This window comes from Panthera uncia (assembly GCF_023721935.1).
Source record: "Panthera uncia isolate 11264 chromosome B3 unlocalized genomic scaffold, Puncia_PCG_1.0 HiC_scaffold_1, whole genome shotgun sequence".
Taxonomy (NCBI): domain Eukaryota; kingdom Metazoa; phylum Chordata; class Mammalia; order Carnivora; family Felidae; genus Panthera; species Panthera uncia.
In genome coordinates this window covers 11,823,338-11,845,238 of record NW_026057582.1, presented here as the reverse complement: position 1 = coordinate 11,845,238, position 21,901 = coordinate 11,823,338, and the positions used below count along the sequence as shown (strand labels likewise).

At 47.7% G+C, this 21,901-nt stretch overlaps 1 protein-coding gene across 3 annotated transcripts in view; it reads right to left on the bottom strand.

The window, feature by feature from the left end:
- Nucleotides 1–21,901, bottom strand: part of FBLN5 (fibulin 5) — an 80,295-nt gene that overhangs the window by 15,268 nt on the left and 43,126 nt on the right. For all 3 annotated transcript variants that reach the window (XM_049612283.1, XM_049612282.1, XM_049612281.1), the window contains 3 exons: nucleotides 8,886–9,008; nucleotides 5,449–5,565; nucleotides 2,082–2,201 (listed from right to left, as the gene is read on the bottom strand). In XM_049612283.1, coding sequence (XP_049468240.1) covers nucleotides 2,082–2,201; nucleotides 5,449–5,565; nucleotides 8,886–9,008 — 360 coding nt within the window. The remainder of the gene's footprint in view (nucleotides 1–2,081; nucleotides 2,202–5,448; nucleotides 5,566–8,885; nucleotides 9,009–21,901) is intronic.

The following is a 21,901-nucleotide window of genomic DNA, read 5'->3' as shown; positions in this document are numbered from 1 at the left end:
GAAAGAAAGAAAGAAAGAAAGAAAGAAAGAAAGAAAGAAAGAAAGAAGAAAGAAGGAAGAAAGAAAGAGGGTAAGTAGGAAGGGACAGAAAACAAACTCCCTGTGTCCCACTGTTATCCCGAGCCAACCTTAAAGCCTGAGGTGGCCAGGAGTCACTCTAAGTCTTAGGAAAGTGGGCACTTCATGGTGAGTGTGGAGAAGACGGCCATTTAGGGTAAAATGAGTCAACTGAAAATCCCTGCCAAACCACCGAGGATGTAAACTCTCTGAAAAGCCAGAAGTCTCTTATACTGACAGAGAAAATAAATTAATATGGAACGATGCTTAGGTACACCAGTTTTTTTTTTTTTAAGTTTATGTATTTATATTGAGAGAGAGAGAAAGAGAAAGAGAACCAGTGGGAGAGGGCCAGAGAGCAAGGAGGACAGAGGATCTGAAGCAGGCTCTGTGCTGACAGCAGAGAGCCTGGTGTGGGGCTCGAACTCACAAACCATGAGATCATGACCTGAGCTGAAGTCGGATGCTGAAATGGACTGAGCCACCCAGGTGCCTCGGCGCCAGCTTTTTTAATCTTTAGGACCACATGAGTGACGTGGCCAAGGAAAGCACTAAACAGCAGAGCTAGAATTTGAACCCAGCTCCATCTGGCTCCAGTCGCTCTACTATACCCCCTCCAGAGATGGTCAGTATACACCTGTGGATGTGCAGGGACTTTTGGAGAAACAACTAATCCCATCTCATGATGCTAAACTTTCTCCCTCTTAGTCCCTTGGCCCAGATTCCCCCAAGGAGTGCCATAGGAGGAACTGAAATCTAGGAAGAAAGTAGCCTTTCATGCCTGAAGGTATTTTATTAGTTTCTGGGACTGACATTTAATCCGTCTGAGGCTCTCTGTAACTGCCTCCTCACGGCTCTGGCTTTCTGGGCCCCAGGGAGAGGTTGCTCGTTTGTTCAGAGTACTCTGTCCCTAGAACACCCCGGGCCTCAGTGAGGCTACCACACAAGTCCCATTCATGACCTGGGTCAGTTCCTGTCACAATGAAACCCGGGATTAGGAAACTTTCCATTCAGTGGGACAAAAAGATTTTCACGCCCTAGGGTATGGTTCGCTTATTTTGAAGAATACGGCGAAGCAGCGTTAATTTGAGCCATGCTAATTCACAACGGTTCATGATGCCAAAAGTCGATGCAATGGAGTTTACTTTAATCCAGTATTTACCAAAAAACAAGGAAAGAAGAAAAAGAAGAACGAAAGAAAGAAAGAGCACATACATGGCTCCGTGCAGGATGCTACATGGATTTATAGGAGTAAAATGTCATCCCTGTTCTCAAGGAGTTTGCAAGAGTTTACAACTTTCTTGTCACAAGTTTTAGTAAGAAAATTGTAATGGAGTCCGCAAGAAAGCCCTGGCAGAGAATCGTAGCTTCTGGGTCTTGGAAGGAATTTGTAAAAGGTCAGCGAAGTCACCACATCTAAGTTCTCACAAATTGTTAAGAATTAATTCATTCAAATTCAATCATTCATTCATTGATTTGAGGACTCTTGATTGTATGCATGCTGTGTGCCAGGCCTGGAGCTAGGAACTGATTCGTTATTTGTAGAGATTTTAGAAGTCCGCAAAGCATTTTCACTTACGTATATGATCTCATTCCACTCAGTGCCCCTGCCAACCCAACCCTGGGAGATATGCTATTATTCCAAGTCACTTCACTCTACAAGTACGATCTATGCGATCCCCAGGACTTGTCCGTTCTGGGTAGGGATAGATACTTCAAACCAACACACAACATTGGGTCACTCTTTTCCCTCTTCAACCCCATGTCAGACCCTAAAAGGCAGCTCCGTCAGATTTTGCATTAGGGGTCAAATGATAAGGGAGCAGACTCTACTCCACCTTTCAGGAAGTGACTCATCTCTGCTTTGTGTGGTTGTGACCCCACCGCACTAAGAAATGTCCCCAAACTGGATATGTGTCTGTGAAATGAGAGGAAACACCTGTAAAGGAAGCCCTTGTCCTCTGACCCCCCCACCCCTGGACCCCTAATACAGATGGAAGTCTCCAAATGCCAAAGCCCATTACCACTGCAATGAACACCGTCATCCTCAAGCTCATATCCTGGGTCACAGCGGCAGATGAAAGAGCCATAGGTGTTGACACAAGTTTGCACGCATGGGTTCTCAGTTGCACATTCGTTCACATCTACGGGAAAAGGAAAGCACGTCACTGAGCATTCCCACAACAGAACATCCCCAATGACCAGGCAGAAAATGCACTCGCAACAAAATCTACCGGCACTGGGAGACCAGATTCACAGGGGCCAAGTATCTCCACCCAAGATCTCTCACATTCAGAGCTCAGACCCCAGAGCTTTCACCGAAGGACCAGGGTCTCCATCCACATGCCCCTCCTTGCTCACAAGTTGGGAAGGGCAGAAGCAACTTGTACATACACCATATCCATGCATATGCATGTACACACACACCCCTCCTAGTCAGTCTACTCCCCAAGGCTCACCCACAGGAATTTCCAGGCAATATCTGCTTTGCCCTCTCATCTCCTGCATTATATCACCGATTCCCTCTTCTCTCACTACTGACTCTAAACTTTTCAGTAAACAGGTAAGGAACCATGACAACTCTAATAACTCTGTGATTGCTATAGACCTTATTATGTCCCTCCCCAAAATTCATAGGTTGAATCCCTAACCCCCAATGTGACTATATTTGGAGATGGGGCATTTGGGAGGTAAGAAGTTACCTAGAGGCGGGGTCCTCAGATCTCACACTTACTGAATCCCTACAACAACCCAGCTTTGGGGCCACTGCCCCATGTTACAGGTTCAGGGGGTTAAGGAAGGGACCACAAAGGAGCACGAGGAAACTTTTACATAATAGAGTATTTCATCACCTTGAGCGTGGTGATGGCTGCATGGGGGGATACATACATCAAAGGTAATGGAATAACGAGCCTTTAATAGCGCAGGTTATTGTACACCAATTATACATCAACAATTTTAAGGTTGTTTTAAGGTTGAGAGATGCGCCCAAGTTCCCAAGCTAACAGGAGCACAGCTGGAGCCGGAACTTGAGTCAGAGGGCTTTCCATGATATCAACAAACTATTCTGCACAACTCATCGGGGTGAGGGGAGGGGCAGGAAGGAGCCCTTTTCTACACTGGCACTGGCTGACTTGATTTAAGCACACCCTCTCCCAAGCCCGATATGCCAATGACCAAAGTTCCAGCTGAGAGCATTTCTATCCCCTTCAAAGTCCAGGTAAACCTCTCAAGGCTCTGAATAGAGATGTGAGTGTTTTCAGAGTGAAAAGCCTTCATCGGCAACAGCTTGAAAAGCTTTTCTTAACAGGGAGGGCTAATCCCATGCCCACACAGCGCCTGCTTCCTGGTATCCTCAGAGCTTTCAGAGGGGGAAAAACAGGGCTCTGCAGGGAGGGTCCACAAGGTAGCATTCTCCCCAACAGAGCTTGGAGGCTCTGTGCCCTGGCAGCCTGGAAACACCATGGCGGTGAGTCTTTGAGTCAAGTCCAGGCAGGACGGCACCGCCGAGTATTAGGGCCGGTGTCCTTGGCTCCCGGCCACTCGCTGACCACGCCAATACGAGTGAGCTCGGGTCTTGTCCTCCTGCAGCTCTCAGCTGCCTCTGCAGAGCAACAGGGCCCACAGGACGCTGCCCCCTGGGCCCCGGCTGCACTTGCCTGCCAGCCCCCAGGATCCACACATGCACAAGTGCCCCTGTGAATCATGTGGAGCAGGCCACACCCCACTCTGACTCGCTGGACGGGAAGGCTGAAGCCTCGGTTCTCTCAACTCTGCCACCACCTGGCTGCGTGACTTCGGCCAAGTGGCTTCACGTTCTTGAGCTTCGACTTCCTCATCTCTAAGGCATGGCCACACACACCTGCCAAACCCGTCCCCTAAGGCTATTGCTGGGGTTCAGTGAGGTTAACAGAGGCATCACTGCTTTGAAGAGTGCACAGCAGCCTTCCTTGCATGAGGCGTCAGGACAAGAGCTCAACGGCGTAGGTAATATCCTGTACACCCGTGGCCCCTGCTGATGCAATATCCCGGGGGCTGGGTGCCCGTGTCCAGGCTTTTCTGCACCACGGCACCTGGCACGTGCCAGGTGTATTATCTGCTCCTTGTCACAGGCCTGTCCCTGAGAGGCCCTTTTGGCTCTGCTGAGCACGGCTGTTCCTTACGAGATGCTGATGCACCTTGCCAGTCTCTGGGGAAACCTGGGCGGGCACTACCACCCCCCGGTCTGGGCACGGAGAAGCCCGCGGCTGCCTTATGTCACTCGTCGCAGCGGCAAGGGAGCCAGGCGGCCTTCTCCCTGCTCCGGTGGGAGAGAAGGGCCCCTGCTCTATTGGGAGAAAATTACCTCCCCTGGCAAGAGGAACACAGCCGAGACTTCTTGGAACAATTAGCAGAACCAGTTCTGGAGAGAAAGGCTTACAAAGAATCCAGGATCAGACCCTTTAAGCGCTGAGGCCTTCCTGTTTACTCAATGATTTAGATATGATTAAATGAATGGAAACATGATATTCCCCCGACTAGCTGGCCGGGAGCCTGCCCGCCAGACCTCAAATGGTGTGACAAGGACATGGGCCCTGCAAAACCTGGTGGCGGGTTCCAAACAAAGACCTCATTCTGAGGCCCCGGCACCGCCTCCACCCTGGATGGAGGGGCAGCTGCCAGGGACCGGAGGCCTGGGTGGGGGCCGGGGCGGGGCCGGGGGCCGGGCAGGACTTGCGCTAATTCCTTGGGCCTTGGGCCCCCAGTCACTTCCTGAGCAGAAGAAACTGCAGTAGGCATGCAGCTTGTTTTTCTTATCAGTATTTGAAGGGATCCTATAAAACCCAGAAAATGCCTTTGTTTCATTCCGGTTTTGTGCGAAACACTGCATCGGAGGAGGAAATCATCATCCCCCCTGGACTCTCTGCTAAGGAGCAGGCCCTCCCAGCGTAGGCTGTAGGCAACATTGGAGGGAGAGGCATGAAAATTGCCTATGAAAGCCCTGCACAGAGTCTATATGGGAATGCATCGGAGGTCAGATGCCCTTTCTGACCACCCCTCTTGCACATCAGGAACTGAACTCAGGCCACCGGACACGCGTGAACATTTCTGATTAGCCTGGAAAGCTGGCAGGCCAACTTCCGGGAAGTAGACGCACAGAGAGAAGCAAATCCATGAAAGCACAAGCCCCAACTGATGGATGACCGTGGTTCTAATCTCAGACATACTCAGAGCACTTTTTGAGATATTTCCCATAACCTCCGTTCGGATCTCAGGTTTCTGTAAGAACCCGGGAGGGGCACACGGTGACACCAAGTAGGAATATCCGCCAACCACGTAAACTGTCAGATTCCGAAGAAGACAGCGTCTAGTGCTTTGCATCGTGTGCAAGTTATCATCTGCATCACTTACCTTGGCAAGACCTTCCATCCTCATTGAGGGTAAAACCGGGGTTGCAGGTGCAGGAATAGGATCCAGGAACGTTCGCACACAGTTGCTGGCAGTAGCCATAGCGACATTCATCAATGTCTGGAAGGAGAAACGCTAGCAAGGTGAGACATCTCTCCTCAATCACCAGTGCCACACCCGGCATCACCATTGGCATCATTATGGCCCATCTCTCCTGGAGCAGGACCGCCAAGGGAAGGGAAGGGAAGTAAAGACAGTACCGACCGACTGAGTGTTGGGGTTGGTGATAACCTCCGGGGCTAAGGCTCAATCTACCTTTCTAACCTTTCCTGCCCCATCTCAGTCCCATGAACACCTGAACCCGAAAAGCTATAGAAGAAATATCTGCTTAGGCTGGGATGTGGGGCAAAGCAAGCTCCGAGATTTTTATCCAACTCCAACATTCAATGCTAAAATGTATCCAACGTGGAGAATCAAATCTAGGATTCTATAGAAACCTCCCACTGCCCTGGGAAGAGACAAATTGGCTTCAAGTATAAGAGGAATCCATAGCCTTGCTCCCATAGGTTGTGTGCCAGCTCTATTAACAATAAATCTGTCTCGGTGTGCCTGGGTGGCTCAGTCAGTTAAGCGTCTGACCCTTGATAGCGGCTGAGGTCACGATCTCATGGTTCATGAGTTCGAGCCCCACATCGGGCTCCCAGCCGACAGCATGGAGCCTAGTTGGGATTCTCTCTCTCTGCCCCTCCCCTACTCACGTTCTCGCCCACCCTGCCAAGTAAATAAATAAACTTAAAAAAAAAAAACCGCAATGACTCTGTCTCCCTCTCAGGAACAAGAGTGAGTGTAGGCCAGGAAAGGCAGGGCAGCAGGGCCGTCTAGAGACCTATGAATCCAGTAACACGAGGATGCCAGAGTTCGCCTTGGATCTCCTCCTTGCACCAGAGCAGACATAAAACTCTGGATAAACATGCCCCTTCCAAGCCATGGCTGGCCTTTCCTGAGCAAGCGGCTCTGTGGGTGAATGGATCCTTTTAGCAGAGCTGGGCAGTATGCCCTCCCTGCTGACATGTACCAGTCAATGGGGAGCCTGATGTCATTGGGAAAGCACTTCCCAATACTCCAAGTTAATGGGCTGATGGGCAAGAGAATTCCCTCCTGTGAGATGGGACGCCTTGAAAGAAGCCTATAGGTGGAAACCAAGTCCCCACCTATATAATACCTGCTGGGACCAGCTGATCTGACTGTAGCCGTAACTGGTCCTTACTTACCCCCACCTCCCCCAAATGTTCTCTCCTGGGACCCCAGTTCCTTTGGAACCATTGTCCATCCAGGGCTCTGGAGACCAGCCCAGAATCTGTCTCCGTACCTGGTTTCTACCACCTACTGCCAGAAAGGACCCCATCTCCATCTTAACCTATTGTTCAGTTGTTCAGCCCGCCTCAGAGCCTGTGCCCTGCCCTTGTGATTGAGTCATCTCTGAGTCGCAGCTACTTCTAACCTGGCCCACCCCACTGCCCATGGAGAGCGCTGCAGATCCTGCTTGGAAAGCACACTGACTTGTGCAGTTGCTGGGCCCAACTTTCCCAGGGTGCACTGGGACGCACCGCCAAGGCCAGGGAGGCAGTGGTGGGGGTTAGGGAGTGGGGAGGGCATCCTCTGCCCAGGGGTACCTTGGAGGAAAGGCAGCCCCCAGCCCCTCATTTTTCTGCAAAAGCAATGTCTCCAAAGGTGCACAGGATGGGTGGTATATGACTGTGGAACTTGGGTTTGGAAAGAGAAAGAATTTGGCCAGGAGGAGGCATGAGGTCAACCACAATTAGGAAAGGCCTTCACTTCAGATGTGAAGTGTGAGCGGGTTGCACATGTGGCACCACGTTAGGCCCCCAGGAGCATGTCTCCCTAAGCTTCAGGCCCTGGTGGAAGAGAACAGCCCTCCCAGGGAGGTAAACGTCCCAGTTACCTGGCCCTAAGGGCTCTAGGACGAGGCTTGTGTTCCCATCACCTGGGCCTCTCCAGCGCCCCCTTGTGATGGAAAAAACTGGCCTGAGAGGAGCCAGATTTTAGACCCAGCTCGCCTTGTTCAAAACGTTCCCCCTCTTTGAGTCTCAGTTTCCAACTCTATAAAAGTTGGATGACATAATATCTAACATCCCTTCCAGCTCTGAGAGTCGACATATTAAGTTCCTGTACAAATAACTCACTCACACTGATCTGCTTATGTTCAAATCAGTGGCATCAAATTTTCCAGAATAGCTGAGGTTGGTTAAAACACACAGCGACCCTCATATTCACAAATGCCATGTGCTGCCAGCGTTTTGGTGCATGGCTGGAAAAGAGAACAAGCCAAGTCCAGTCTGGCTTATCGGCCCCAAAGATGCTGCAGAGCTCTAGAGCAGACCAACACTCAAGTCTTAATCAAGAGAGTCTTGGAAAAAAAGAACCCTCTTCTTTTTTTTTGTTTCCATGATGTTGTTTGGATTTGCTTCTCAGCTCCTCCAGGACTGACTTTTGGGCAACAGAACAGTGTCTTAGAGAACTTAAACTGGTAGGGCTTTTCCAAGAAAACACAGCATAGAAATCACACCCTAGAAATAGAAATTGAAGTGACAGCTAGAGATTGCTATGAATTCATTCACTTGGCTAAACCAAAAAACCAGAGCGGAAGAAAAGAAAATCACCCTCCAGTAAAAATAAACAGAGAGATCATAGAGCAGATGCCAATGGCAAGGGACAAAATTCTCAATTGGTGACGACTGAGTCCTTAAGAGTAAAAAGACCACAACTCGTAGGGTGGGTATTGGGAGGGGGTGTTAGAATCTACCGAGCCACATTTGAGACCTGGAACATTTCTGTGACTAAGAAGTGTTCCCTTCCCTTAGCAGGATTTCTGACTAAAATAGAATAACCCTCACTTCCACAAACTTCCTGAAGGCAGGAGGCAGGTCTAGGTAAAATGAATACGAGCCCTTAAACATTACAGTCAAAAACTCTGATAATCGGGGCGCCTGGGTGGCGCAGTCGGTTAAGCGTCCGACTTCAGCCAGGTCACGATCTCGCGGTCCGTGAGTTCGAGCCCCGCGTCAGGCTCTGGGCTGATGGCTCGGAGCCTGGAGCCTGTTTCCGACTCTGTGTCTCCCTCTCTCTCTGCCCCTCCCCCGTTCATGCTCTGTCTCTCTCTGTCCCAAAAATAAATAAAAAACGTTGAAAAAAAAAATTAAAAAAAAAAAAAAAAAAAAAAACTCTGATAATGGCATTTGACCATGATGATCACAACTGGTTTGAACGGGCAGTGCTACACGCGAGCTGAATAGCCTTCTACCTCTCCCGCCCCAAGAAAATCCCACTGTCCGTGGACCACCCAGTTAGGCCCCCATTTCACAGTACCCCTGGCAACCATTCACTTCCAAGAGTCTCTGTGAGCCCCAGAGAGCTGTTACCTAAGCACTGGCCTTCCAGAAGCCAATAGCCATCGGTGCAGGAGCAGGTATACCCTCCTTCGGTGTTGATGCAAATCTGGGTAGGATTGCACTGGTGAGAATCCGTTGCACACTCGTCCACATCTGTAACACAGACATATTCCAAAGAATGTCACCTACATTTATCCAGAGCTCTAGAGCCACCAGAGTTGCCAGCTGCTTGCTTGTCCTTCTGGGAAGAAGGTGATAATGTCCATGAGTTACATCCAAGGAAAGGATGCACCTCCCTGATGGATACCATTAGGAGACACTGACCCTTTTGGAGGGAGTAGACCTAGTCTTCTCCCCAGAAATCCACGAAAGAAAATAGCCAAGAAGAGACCACACATCCTTGGGGACTCTTCTGACATCCTGTCCCATCACTTTCTGAAAGCAGGTCACCTTGATAATAACCATTACTTGATTTGGAAACACATTTTGTCTGGGGCACCTGGGTGGCTCATTCGGTTGAGCATCCAACTTTGGCTCAGGTCATGATCTCGCCGTTTGTGACTTCAAGCCCCACATCGGGCTTGCTGCTGTCAGCCTGTCCGTGCAGAGCCCATTTCCGATCCTCTGTCCCCCTCTCCCCACCCCTCCCCACTTGCACTCTCTCAAAAATAAATAAAACATTTATTTTATTTTTCGGTTGAGCAGCTGACTTCAGCTCAGGGCATGAACTCAGGGTATGTGAGTTTGAGCCCCACGCTGGACTCTGTGCTGACAGTTCAGAGCCTGGAGCCTGCTTCCGCTTCTGTGTCTCCCTCTCTCTCTGCTCCTCCCCCGCTTATACTCTGTCTCTCTCTCTATCTCTCTGAAAAATAAACACTAAAAAAAACCCTTTTTTTTAAATCAATAAAGAAAAAAGAAACACATTTTGTCTTGGGCTTATTCATGCATGTGTTAAACAGGGGTCTGTTGTGTACCTGCGTGAGAAACACCTCTGAGAACAGAAGAAAAACAAACATCTCCTGTCAAAAGAAGCTAGTAGTGGAACCACTTGATTGTACCTATCCACGAAAATCCTTCAGCCTGGGGCTCCTGCACCTTCACGAAGCTTCATGGAGGCTTCCGGCCTTCCCTCCCCTCCAGAGCTCCTGGGACTGATCTCTTGCTGCCTTCGGCTCAGCACTGGAGTTCCCTGCATGGCTACATGCCCATGGCTGTCCGTCTGGCAGTGGGCAGTCAGCCCCTTCTCCTTAATCGAGAGCTTCAGAGCCTAGAGAGCAAACTACATCCACGGTCACATCCCTCAAGACCTCCGACGTACACACTCAGCACTCAAAACTGTCATAACTGCAACAAATCCTCCTGCCCTTTGTCCCCGCGCTGCACTTTAGGGGGGAGCGTTCCCGACGCCACACTCTCACTTGGATCTGGAGAAGGACACTTTCCCTAAACATTCATCTGTTCATTCCCGGCACAGGATCCACCGAGCGCCCTGGATCCGCCTGGCCCAGCACCAACCCCTCTCCTCGGTCAACCTCCCCTCCCTGTCTGTACCTTCGCAGGGCACCTTCCGTTTGCTTCCCTTATTACTGCACTTGGGGTCTGCTCATCCGCATCTTCCCTTGCCTCCTCCAAAGGGACCACGCACGGTTGGAAATAATATTAAAAGGTACTCACCGAGCACGTGCGGTGTGCATATGTGGTATACATATGTTACGTATGTCGTGTGCACATGTAGTCGGCGTGGGTCACGCGTGTACATCATGTACATACGTAGAAGGCAAATGTAGTCTGTATATGTCGTGTGAGTGTGTAGTCTGCATGTATTATGTGCAGATATGACACCTCACATACGCTACCACATTTATTCTCACCATCGCCCTATGAGGGGGCCTCATGACGCCCATCTCACAGATGGGAAAATTGCACTGATAGAGCAGATAAGTACCAAGCCAAGAGCTGAGCCCAGCTCCCTTCCCACCTGACTCCAAATCCCTCTATGCAGCTATGGCAGCAGTCACACTACCCAGGCCCAGGCAGGTTCAGAAGGGAGCTGGCAGACTTGGAAGAGGAAAAAGGGCTGGGGAGAGGAAAACTGGCTGCCTCTTGACATTGCAGACTGCAGACTGTGGGGGGCGCCTAGGGCCCCAAAGTGTGAATTCCTTGAGGACAGGTTTTGTGTAGGACAGAGCTTTGCCGGCTACAAGCGCGGAAAGTGGGCACGAGTGACTCAGTGAAACCTTCCGCCAGGTAAGCAACAGTTTCTCGGGGTCAAGCGACACCACCGTAATCTACCACTCACCTGCGACAAATCAACCCCAATGACACCAATCGATCCCCACCCTGCCCCAGCCCGCCAGGTGTCTGGGCATCACGTGGATTCAGGCTTCAGGCCGCTGAACGCCACGGCCTCCAAGAACCTGGTTCCAAGGTGGTGGCCGCCTCCACTCCACCCCAACACGTTGACGATGTGCAGCCTCCGTGGCAAAAACCCAGCCGTTCTTGGCTGCAGGAGCTCATGCCTCTGCCCTTGGCCTCCCTTCCACCCCCAGCTCTGCCCACCCAGCAAAGCCTCCCAGGGAAACCAGCGAATAATGCTTGGCGAGCAGCCACCCCTGCTCAAATCCGTATCGAAGACTATGATAATAAATAATGCCGCTATCGGCCAGTGCATATTTACATTTCTCTGGCGAGGAGTGATGGATGGCAATTGTACCCTGGGAACAACATCGCCTTAGGAATTCTGCGCTCTTTTTCCTGCCTTGAGGGGATTAAAGGGTGAGCGAGACCCAAGGGAAGAAGAGCCATTAGACTTGGTGGTAGCAAGTTCCCAAGACTCTGTGTTTGTGCGGCTCGCGACGCACACAATGGGCCGCCAGACTCCCCGCAGAGGGAAGCCGGACACTCGCCGGGGGACCAGACGGCTCAGAAGGGCACGCGGCACCTGAACGCGCACAGGCGCGCGCATGCGCAGGCACGTACACGGGCATCTGCAGCTATGTTGGCCTGAAACTACCTCTTTAAAGTTCATTGTCTTAACAAAAAAAAAAAAAAAAGCAACTCCACCACTTTTACTGGGTTAAAGAATTAACTTCGTGATGGTCCACTTCTGTTGATGTACGTTCGAAAAACTGTATTTTCAACTTTCACTCGCTCACTGAGTGGATTGTCAATACATACGTATTTTCGAGAACCCTATAAATCCCTGGAGCTCTTGGAGGGTGTGTCTTGTCTTTATACGCTCAGAACATACCTGGTGTAATGCCGTGTCCATAGTAAATGTTCAGTAATTATCTGGTGAATGAACGAACACACGAATAATGAACATCAATGCCTTTAAGCCCCGACAAGTTTCCCCAGCCAGCGGCCGATAAGACCATTTCGGTGTGTGGACTTTAAAGGCAATCAGCGATCGACCCCACCGAAAACCACCATCGGTTTATACACCTGGTGGAGCAGAAACTAGAATGTTCTCACTGTGAGGTTCCACCCGAGGCTGAAAGACTCATCACACATTCCAGCTCACAGCTGAATTGCTTACATTAAATACATTTGACTTAAATAACAGAAGGAAAAATACGTTGAACCACTCCAAGGACATTCTTTGGCAAAGCTTCCTTTTCTGCATCAGTGGAAAAGTACAAGTTACAGCAACCTGAGTAAAGTGTCATTATCCGCGGATGCAAATCATGCCTGCTATTTCCTTTCCTGTGTGATATTCAGGAAGAGACTCCTAAGAAAGAACGCCGGGTCCATTCAGCCATCTTGCACTCATTCACTCATTCATTCTTTTTTTCTGCTGTGGCTGTGTGTGTGTGTGTGTGTGTGTGTCCTCCCAAACCTCCAGGCTATTTGGGAGAGCTGGCCTTGAGTAGAGCCCTCTAGCCCCGTCGTTCCCGGAAGGAGACTCTGCTTAGAGGCCTCTGTGCACTCTCTGCCTCACTCCTGGGAGCTGTGGCCCGGTCAGCTGCCTGGGCACCAGGAGGATTCCACCAGATCAACCGTGACTCGTCCCTCCCCAGGCGGGGCAACGTCCACCACTGTCCAGGCAGCCTGCGCCCCAGCCACTGGAGGAGAGAGCTCGCTCACCTCTCCAGAACCTGGCGGCAGTTTGAAGCCCAGAACTGTACCTGCCCGGGAAGCAACTGCCCTCTGCAGTGAGTGGCACAGCTCCGCTGACCCGGGCAGCTTGTCCGAGCCGTCGCCTCTTCCTTCCGACATCCCCGGAGTGGCCTTCAATGAACACATCCTCAATCTGAAACAACTGCTCACTTGGGAAAGTCACCAAAGTCAGTCACCCCCTTGACCCCCTCTCAGGAGGCTGCAGGCTGGACTGGGCTCCCAGGCCTTAGGACAGAGGCCCGCATATTAGGGACACTCACTGAGGGCTTCATATGGCCAACTATGTCCCACGTCCCCGGCCAGACAGACAGCTTCACGTGGGCAGGTGTGCTGAGACAGTGTGAATAAAGGATGTCTGCCAAGTAGAATGGAGGAAGCGGATGGAGGAACTGACCTCAAGACATCAGAAGACCACTGGCAGACGACCCAAATGACAAAACGAATGCGCTCCTTCAGGCTGACTCAAGAAACACCAGGAGGCGGAGCCACAAATCTTAGTGTTAACTCGCAGGTTATTATATAAAGAGATCTAAAGGCAGGCATAACAGGCTAAATGTACTGCCATAAATTGTGTAATAAATCGGTTTGTGTACAAATACTATGCATATGGGAGCATCTGGGTGGCTCGGTCAGTTAAGCGTCCGACTTCAGCTCAGGCCATGATCTCACAGTTCGTGGGTTCGAGCCCCACGCCAGGCTCTGTGCTGACAGCTCAGAGCCTGGAGCCTGCTTGGGATTCTGTGTCTCCCCGCCCCACCCCAACTCTTTCTCAAAAGTAAATAAACATTAAAAACATTAAATAATATGCCTATGTATGCCAGCTATTTATTGTTGTATATTTATTACATTTCCACATTTATTCCTAAAAGTTAAAGGGAAAATACTTAAACTGTGTTCATGGTACGTGTTCTAATTGAAATTAAAGGTCTTTTAAAAAACTGGAAGACAAAACAAAACAAAACCCAACGATTCATCCATGCCCACGGGGAGAACATTTCCTAAGCCATTCTGCCCGCACTAAAGCCGAAGAGGAAAAAAGACCGAAGGGCCGAGACCTCCCCAGAAAGGGCTAATGGGTAAAAAAAATAACTTCGGGGGGAGGAAGAGCTGGATGTAAATCCAGGCTCCTGCACTCGATAACTAAGTATTACTGAGCAAGTTCATTAGTCTCTCACATCCTCAGGTGTTCTGCTAAATACAGTATTTGTGCACAGGTCCTATCACCACTGGCTGGCACATAGCAGATGCCCAGGAAATTTTAGTTTCCTAAGTGAGGCGCTATTTCTAACAACTGTGAAAGCGGGGAAGCATGGCTCCTGCCTCCACAGGCTTTGTTCTGGGATCCACCAAAGACACCAAGATGACAGCACTAGGGCTCAGTAAGACATGATTAGTCCAATGGTTCAACCATAGCCAGAGCCGGGGACCTCTCCCTGGTAGACACATGGCAGGCGATTGGGACAAGAGTGAAAAAAGGTAGGGTACATTCCTTCATGGGGTCTCAGCTTCCACCTCTGCACTTTGGCATCTGTGGGTCCATCTATGACTCCATAATCGCAGACGTCCAGCAGCCTAGGGGTATTTGTGTCTTGCTGAATTCCACAGCTAACTATGACCAATCTCTACACCATCTACGACTCTTCCTTCTTTCCATGTCTTCTGTTCTCCAATACTGTGGACAAGCAATGGGTCATCCTTGTGAACCTGTGTACACAACCACAGAGGAATGTCTCTGTTCTTGTGTGAGAACGGCCATCAGGCAAAAGGAAACATTCTCACTGGGTGACACTGGGAGAAATCGTCCAAAAGAGTTTGGAAGACTACACCTTTTCAAAGGCCTTTTTTGGAAACGGCAAAATCATTTCCTGGGTAGTAAATTTTTACCCAGTGAAACAACATGTTTTCCCAGCCCATTTTTGTTCCTTCCTTGCTCAAGCTAATGGGGCTTGATAAGAAAGAAAATAACAATGGCACATTCCTACGCCTCCGATTGAAGCCAGTTTCAGGCCTGCTGCTGGGCTGGGTCAGTGCCATTTTTCAGCAAGACAAGCCCAGCCAAGGCTGGAAGCTACACAGGACCTACTTCCCAAACACCTGCTTAATTAAAGACCTCAGCGTTTGAGAACTCGCTTGTTGAAATCCAAGGACATCTGCACTCCATGTGTCTTATGGGTCCTGGGCAATAGTTAGGAACCAGATCTCTCTGTGTTTACAGCACTTTTCCCAATGCTTGATATTAAGCTTAGAATACAAAGCTTGCTCGTATGGCGCCTCTAATTAGGCAACAAATATGTGCTCCGTTTTTCTAAACGACAAAAAATCCTTTCCTCTTGGATGAAACCAGCTAGAAGGCAGGTTTCAACTTCTCTGTGGATTCTATTTTTCTACCCATAAAGTGAGAGCTGGGAGGAGAGTTCTGGAAGGCCCCTTCTAGCTCTGACCTTCTACAGAAAAAAAAAAAAAAAAACAACTATGCAACTAATGGAGATCATATTGTTTGGTCTTGGGTAATTATTTTCATCAGAGTGCTTGGAAAACATCAGCTGACTTTAGCTGCTTTCAAAATGGGCAGTGAATTGGCCAAGCCCATTCACCTTTTGCCAACGTATGAATGGTCACTGCAGTTGTGGGGGGCAGGGACCAAGGAAGGGATGACACATATCTTCCTTCTTGAGTGCCATGCATCAAACTGTCCTGACGGTAAGGAGCCAAGACTGCTTACTACCAGCCTAGACGTGGTATTTTTTTTTTAAAGGGCATGAGGCTTTAGTTATTACCATGACTGTAAACCAAACAAACAGGGCGCCCAAACTAGATTTCCACAGACTAAAATTCGTGCCATTTGTCCATCAACAGAGAAGGACTTTTGAACCTGTGCAAGCCAGCAGTTCCCAAACCTAGCTACCCAAGAGAATCACCTGACTCGATCAGAATGCCTGGGGTTGAGGCTTGGAAAGCTGTTTAAAGTAAGCTATGTGATTCCAGTGCAAAACCACGTCTGGAACTGGCCACACCAGACCGACACTTCACATACTTTGATGTGCATACGAGTCAGAGAGGACCTTGCTAACATGCAGGTTCCAGTTTGGTAGATTCTGCATTTCTAACATGCAACCAGGCAATGCCAATGCTGCTGCTGGCCCAGGGCGCTTCGTTCTGTATCCGTGCAACCTGCTCAGAGTTTAAGAGGCTGTTCAAGAGAGGCTAGGAGAGAATTTAAGTGTTCAAATATCAAGCCAACAATTCCTCGCTGGATATTTCTCTAAGATCAACCCTGCGGATTACTATAGTACTGTGATTTTTAGAGTCTTATTAAACAAGTTCGTAGCACAGTCTAAGCCAGGCAGGATGCTTTCCTGGTGTACAGAAACATCCATGATTCAATTCCACCCTGTAAGTGCTGGAGTGCCTACTGCTGCGATGCCTTGGGCGAAAGCACTGTGCGCCTTCCAAAGTTCTTCCCCGCTTCAGTTTGCCAGGGGTGCGTGATTTCCTAGGAGTAAACTCAATTTTCTGAATATTAACTAAGTTCTTAGAAATAGTGCCCCTAAAGCGATGACAAAAAGTGCAAAAGATGCCAGTTAGAACAAAGGACGGTGGGGGACCTGGGTGGTTCAGTCGGTTGAGCGCCCGACTTCACTCAGGTCATGATCTCACAGTTCATGAGTTTGAGCCCCGCGTGGGGCTCCGTGCTGACAGCTCGGAACCTGGAGCCTGCTTCGGATTCTGTGTCTCCCTCTCTCTCTGCCCCTCCGCCACTCATGCTCTGTCTCTCTCTTTCTCTTTCTCAAAAATAAAAAAAAGGAGAGGAAGAAAGGACGGTGTCTTTCCTCCAATGCAGACCATCCCTTTTCCACTGTCTAGGAATCACAGCTCTTAAATCTTAAAATCTCCATTGTGTCCTCCCACAGTCTCCTCCTCCTTGTCCCCTCTGAGCCTACTCCTGCCCCACTGCCCCTGACTTCCTTGTCACCCTCAGTGTCACAGTCCATGATCTCCTTGTCCCTGAACCTCTTCCAATGCTGTCTCAGTTAAGGGCATCACTGTTTTCTAGTATCCTGGGCTAGAAACCTCAAGCATCCCTACAATCTTTCCCTAACTCCCTATTCTCACACAATTCTCCTTCTGGAAATCTTTCGAATTCTCCTCTTTCTTTATGTCACCTCAAACACTTCAAGGCTTCACTGTCTTTTCTCTGAATGATCGAAATAACTTCATTACTAGTCTGCAGGCTTCCAGTCTCTCCCCCTCGACAGCAAGCTAAATACAACCTCCAGAACCATCCAAGACACAAAAATGATCATGTGGCTATACTCCTCAAAATTTTATATCGCCTCCTGAGAAACGTCAGAGCTTTCTTTTGGCACCTCAGCAACATAGCACATGAAGCCTACTTTCAATCTCAAACATGTGCTAAGAACATCTAGCTTTATAGCACTTCATATTGTATTACATAGTTAGCTGTGTATGGCCCAGCTCCCTCCACTAAACCACGAGCTTCTTGAAAGTCAGAACTGGGTCTTATTCACATCTGTATCTTAAGCTCCCAACACAGTGCCTAGCATGATGGAAAGTATGGAAATGAATTCTATTTGAGTGAAGGTACTTCGTCTACTTAGAGTTTCCTGAAAGCAAGAGGGGAAAGTCAGTTAGACCACAGGGCATCAGAGGAAACCAGTTCCACCATCCATTCCTCTGGTGACTTGTGTCTCATTCCCACGGGTTGAAGGATATCTGGCATCCAGCTTCAACTCCGGCAGAGCCTTAGGCCTCAGCCTGTAGTGCCTGGGGCTTTATTCCCATCCCAGTCTTTGCCCAGGGCTGATTTGAGAGCGTTCTCCACCTCTAAAGACTTTGACACACCATGCGCTTGGCCCAATGGAGTAAGTTACATTTCCTCTTTCCTCTTAGAGAGCTGGATGTCCGGTCAAGGACAAAGTTTATTTTTAACCATCACAAGAAGGAGGAACACCAGAGAAGGGAAAAGATACACCTTCATTCTGGCCTGAAAATGGGCACCAAGCTCTTAGGGGACAACCAGGAAATCCTATCCATTTTTCAGGCTTGGGACAAAAATCCTCAGCCTGGCTGCCTATGAGAATACCCAGGTGTGCAAACTCACCCCAAGGAATGAGTCTGTCGTCAGCAACACACATTCCCTGCCAGGTCATGTTCAGAACACGATAACGAAATCTGCACGTGTTTTGTTCCCCACACCTGAGGTCAGGAACCCTGCTACAGCTTCTGACATTTGCTTTCTTATCTCTGAAATGGGGCCACTACCCCTGCCCTCCTAGTGCTTGCCGGCTAATGGGGAAGACTGACACTGAACAGAAACAGATGTGTGGAGGGCATTGCAGAAGGCTATGAGAACATATAACTGGGAGTGTCCCAAATCTGGGAGGTGAGGGCAGGTCTTGACACTGGACGATGATGCAGAGAAATGGTTCCTTCACACACATCTATTCCTGGAACCCCAGGACAAGGGAGGGAAGTAATAGATGGCTCCTTCAACATAACAAATTACAAGCAATAGGCCAATAGGTGATTAAGAATATGGACATGTCATCCTGGGAGCAACCCACTATGTCTCCTCTCCTGCCCCCACCCCTCCACCTGGTTCCCCATCTCTAACAGACAAGCCCAGCACATCAGAGAATAACTGTTAAGGCTACAAGTCAAGAGGAAGTGAAACCTTAGGGCACAGGAAGAAGAAGAAGAGGTGACCATAGGGGAGAGTATGGTAGGGGTGCCGTCTCCTGGCTGAGGGGGGCCACATATCCTGAGAGTCTGGAAAGGAGGGCCCCACCTCAAAAAGCACAGACCTGAAGTAGCCACACCTGTTTCCCACCACCCTTTGGCCTTGGTAAGAGCTGAATTATATCACTTGAGACTAAAATAAATATTTGAACTAATTGAACACTTTTCAGGATTGCTTGTTTACTTAGCCAATGGGATAGGGGCTATCCTTTTACATCCACCCTTCTGTGGTCACTAGCAGATTCTGGATTGCTTTAGTGTGGAAGGCAATGAGATGAAGGAACTACATGTGGGGCCAACCAACTAACTTACTTGCCAGACCACTTTAGCACCTCCCCACAAAGAGCACAGTGCCCAAGTCCCAGGGTCAATAAAAAGCTAAACAGGATTCGTTTATGCCACATACATTCACCACGAGCCAGTACTGCTATAGGTACTAGGGATTCAAAGATAAATGACATGGGTCACATATGCTTACAGTCTAGTAGGGAATAGTCAAGGGAGCAGATAATTCCAACTCAGTATGGTCGGTTTCATAGCTAGAGCAATGAATGGGGTCCTGTCCAGGAGGAACAGGCTTCCTGGAACAGAAGATATCTGGGTGGATCTAGACAGATGATGTGGCAGAGGTTGCCACAATTGGATACTGTCCTCCGATATCCATTCTCCCAACTAAAGACTGTATTTTTCAGCTTCCCTTACAGTGAAATGTGACTATGGGACTAAACTCTGGCCAGTGAAACATAAATAAAAATATGTGTAACAACTTCTGAGTCACGCTTTCGAATAATGAGCGTGGGGTCCCTTTGTCACTTCTCTCCTCCCTCTGGGATGTAGGTGTGATGGTGAGGGCTAGAGCAGCCACATTGGATCCAGAAGTAAGAACCACATGTTGAGTTTGGCCAAGACACTCTACCATCCCTGAACCACCTGCCTCTGGACTATACCATGTGGGAAGATATAAATTCTCTCTTATCTAGACTAGTATGTTGAAGGTCTTTTTGTTATAGCAGCCTAGCTTGTACCCTAATACAAATGAATAGGAATTAGCCCAAAAAAGTAGGTGGGCTCCGTTATGGCCCCATCCCACTAAACCCAGGGGTGGATGCACACTGGCCTGGAGTTCCCCTGTGACCCTTCTCCAATAAACCTAAAGGAACTACAAAAAGGGAAGCAAACAAAGCCCAAAGCTAGTAGTATGAAGGAAATAATAAAGGTCAGGGCAGAAAGAAATGGTACTAAAAAAAAGAAACTAAAAGTTGATTCTTTGAAAAGACAAACAAAAGTGAGAAACCTTTAGATAGACTCACTAAGAAGAGAGAGAGGACTCAAATAAATAAAATCAGAAATGAAAGAGGGGAAGTTACAACTGATACCAAAGAAATACAAAAGGTCATAAGAAACTACTATAAAAAATGATACATCAACAAGTTGGACAACTAGAAAAAATGGATAAATTCCTAGAAACATGCGGTCTTCCAGGACTGAATCATGAAGAAATAGAAAATCTGGATAGACTGATACTAACAAGGAGTTTGAATCAGTAATCCAAAACCTCCTGACAAACAAAGTCAGGATGACTTCACTGGTAAATTCTACCAGACATTCAAAGAAGATTTAATACCTATCCTTCTCAAACTCTTCCAAAAAATTGAAGAGGAGGGAACACTTCCAAACTCATTTTATAAGGCCAGAATTACCCTGATACGAAACCCAGAAAAGAACACCACAGAAAAGATTACTACAGGCCAATAATCCTAATGAACATAGATGTAAAACTTCTCAACAAAATATTAACAAATTGAATTCAACAATACATTAAAAAGATCATACACCATGATCATATAGGGTTTATTCAAGGGATGCAAAGATGGTTCAACATTTGCAAATTAATCAGTGTGACACACCACATTAACAAAACGAAATACAAAAATCATATGGTATATCACTAGATGCAGAAAAAGCATTTGACAAAATTCAACATTCATTATGATAAAAGCTCTCAACAGCGCAGGTATAGAGGGAACGTGACATAATAAACATAATAAAAGCCATTTTTGACAAACCCACGTAAAATATCACACTCGATGGTGAAGAGCTGAATGCTTTTTTTCTGAGATCAGGAACAAGACAAAGATGCCCACTTTTGCTGCTTTTATTCAACATAGCATTAGAAGCCCTAGCCAAAGCAATTAGGCAAGAAAAAGAAATAAAATGCATCCAAATGGCAAAATAAAAAGTAAAACTGTCACTATTTGTAGACAACATGGTTTTATGTATAGAAAACCTTAAAGACTTCACACATGAAAAAACTACTACAACCAATAAACAAATGCAGTAAGGCTTCAGAACACACTATCAGTATACACAAATCTGTTGTATTTTAATACACTAACAACAAACTACCAGAAAGAGAAATTAAGAAAACAATCCCACTTACAATTTCATTCCAAAGAATAAAATAACTGGGAATAAATTTAACCAAGGAGATAAAAGACATGCACACTGAAAACTACATGACACTGATGGAAGAGATTGAAGAAGACACAAATAAATGAAAAGATATTCCATGCTCATTGATTTGAAGAATTAATATGGTTAAAATTTCCATATCCCCCAAAGCAATCTATAGATTCAGAGTAATCCCTATCAATATCCTAATAGCATTTTTCACAGAAATAAACAAACAATCTTAAAATTTGTGTGGAACCACAAAAGATCCTGAATAGACAATGCAATTTGAGAAAGAAAAACAAAGCTGGAGGCATCACACTCCCTGGTTTAAAACTACATTACAAAGTTATAGTAATCAAAATGACAAGGTATTGGTATAAAAAAAGACATACAGATCAGTGGAACAGAACAGAAAACCCAGAAAAAAACCCATATGTATATGGTCATTTAGTTTATGACAAAGGAGGAAAACAGGGAAAGGACAGTCTCTTCCATAAATGGCATTGGGAAAACTGGACAGTTACATGCAGAAAGAAAAAAGGAAAAGAAAGAAACTGGATCACTATGTGACACTATACACAAAAATTAACTCAAAAGAAATCAAAGGCTTGAATATAAGACCAGAAACTATAAACTCCTAAAAGAAAACATAGATGGTAAGCTCCTTGACATTGTTCTTGGTGATTTTTTTTTTTTTGATCTGATTCTAAAGG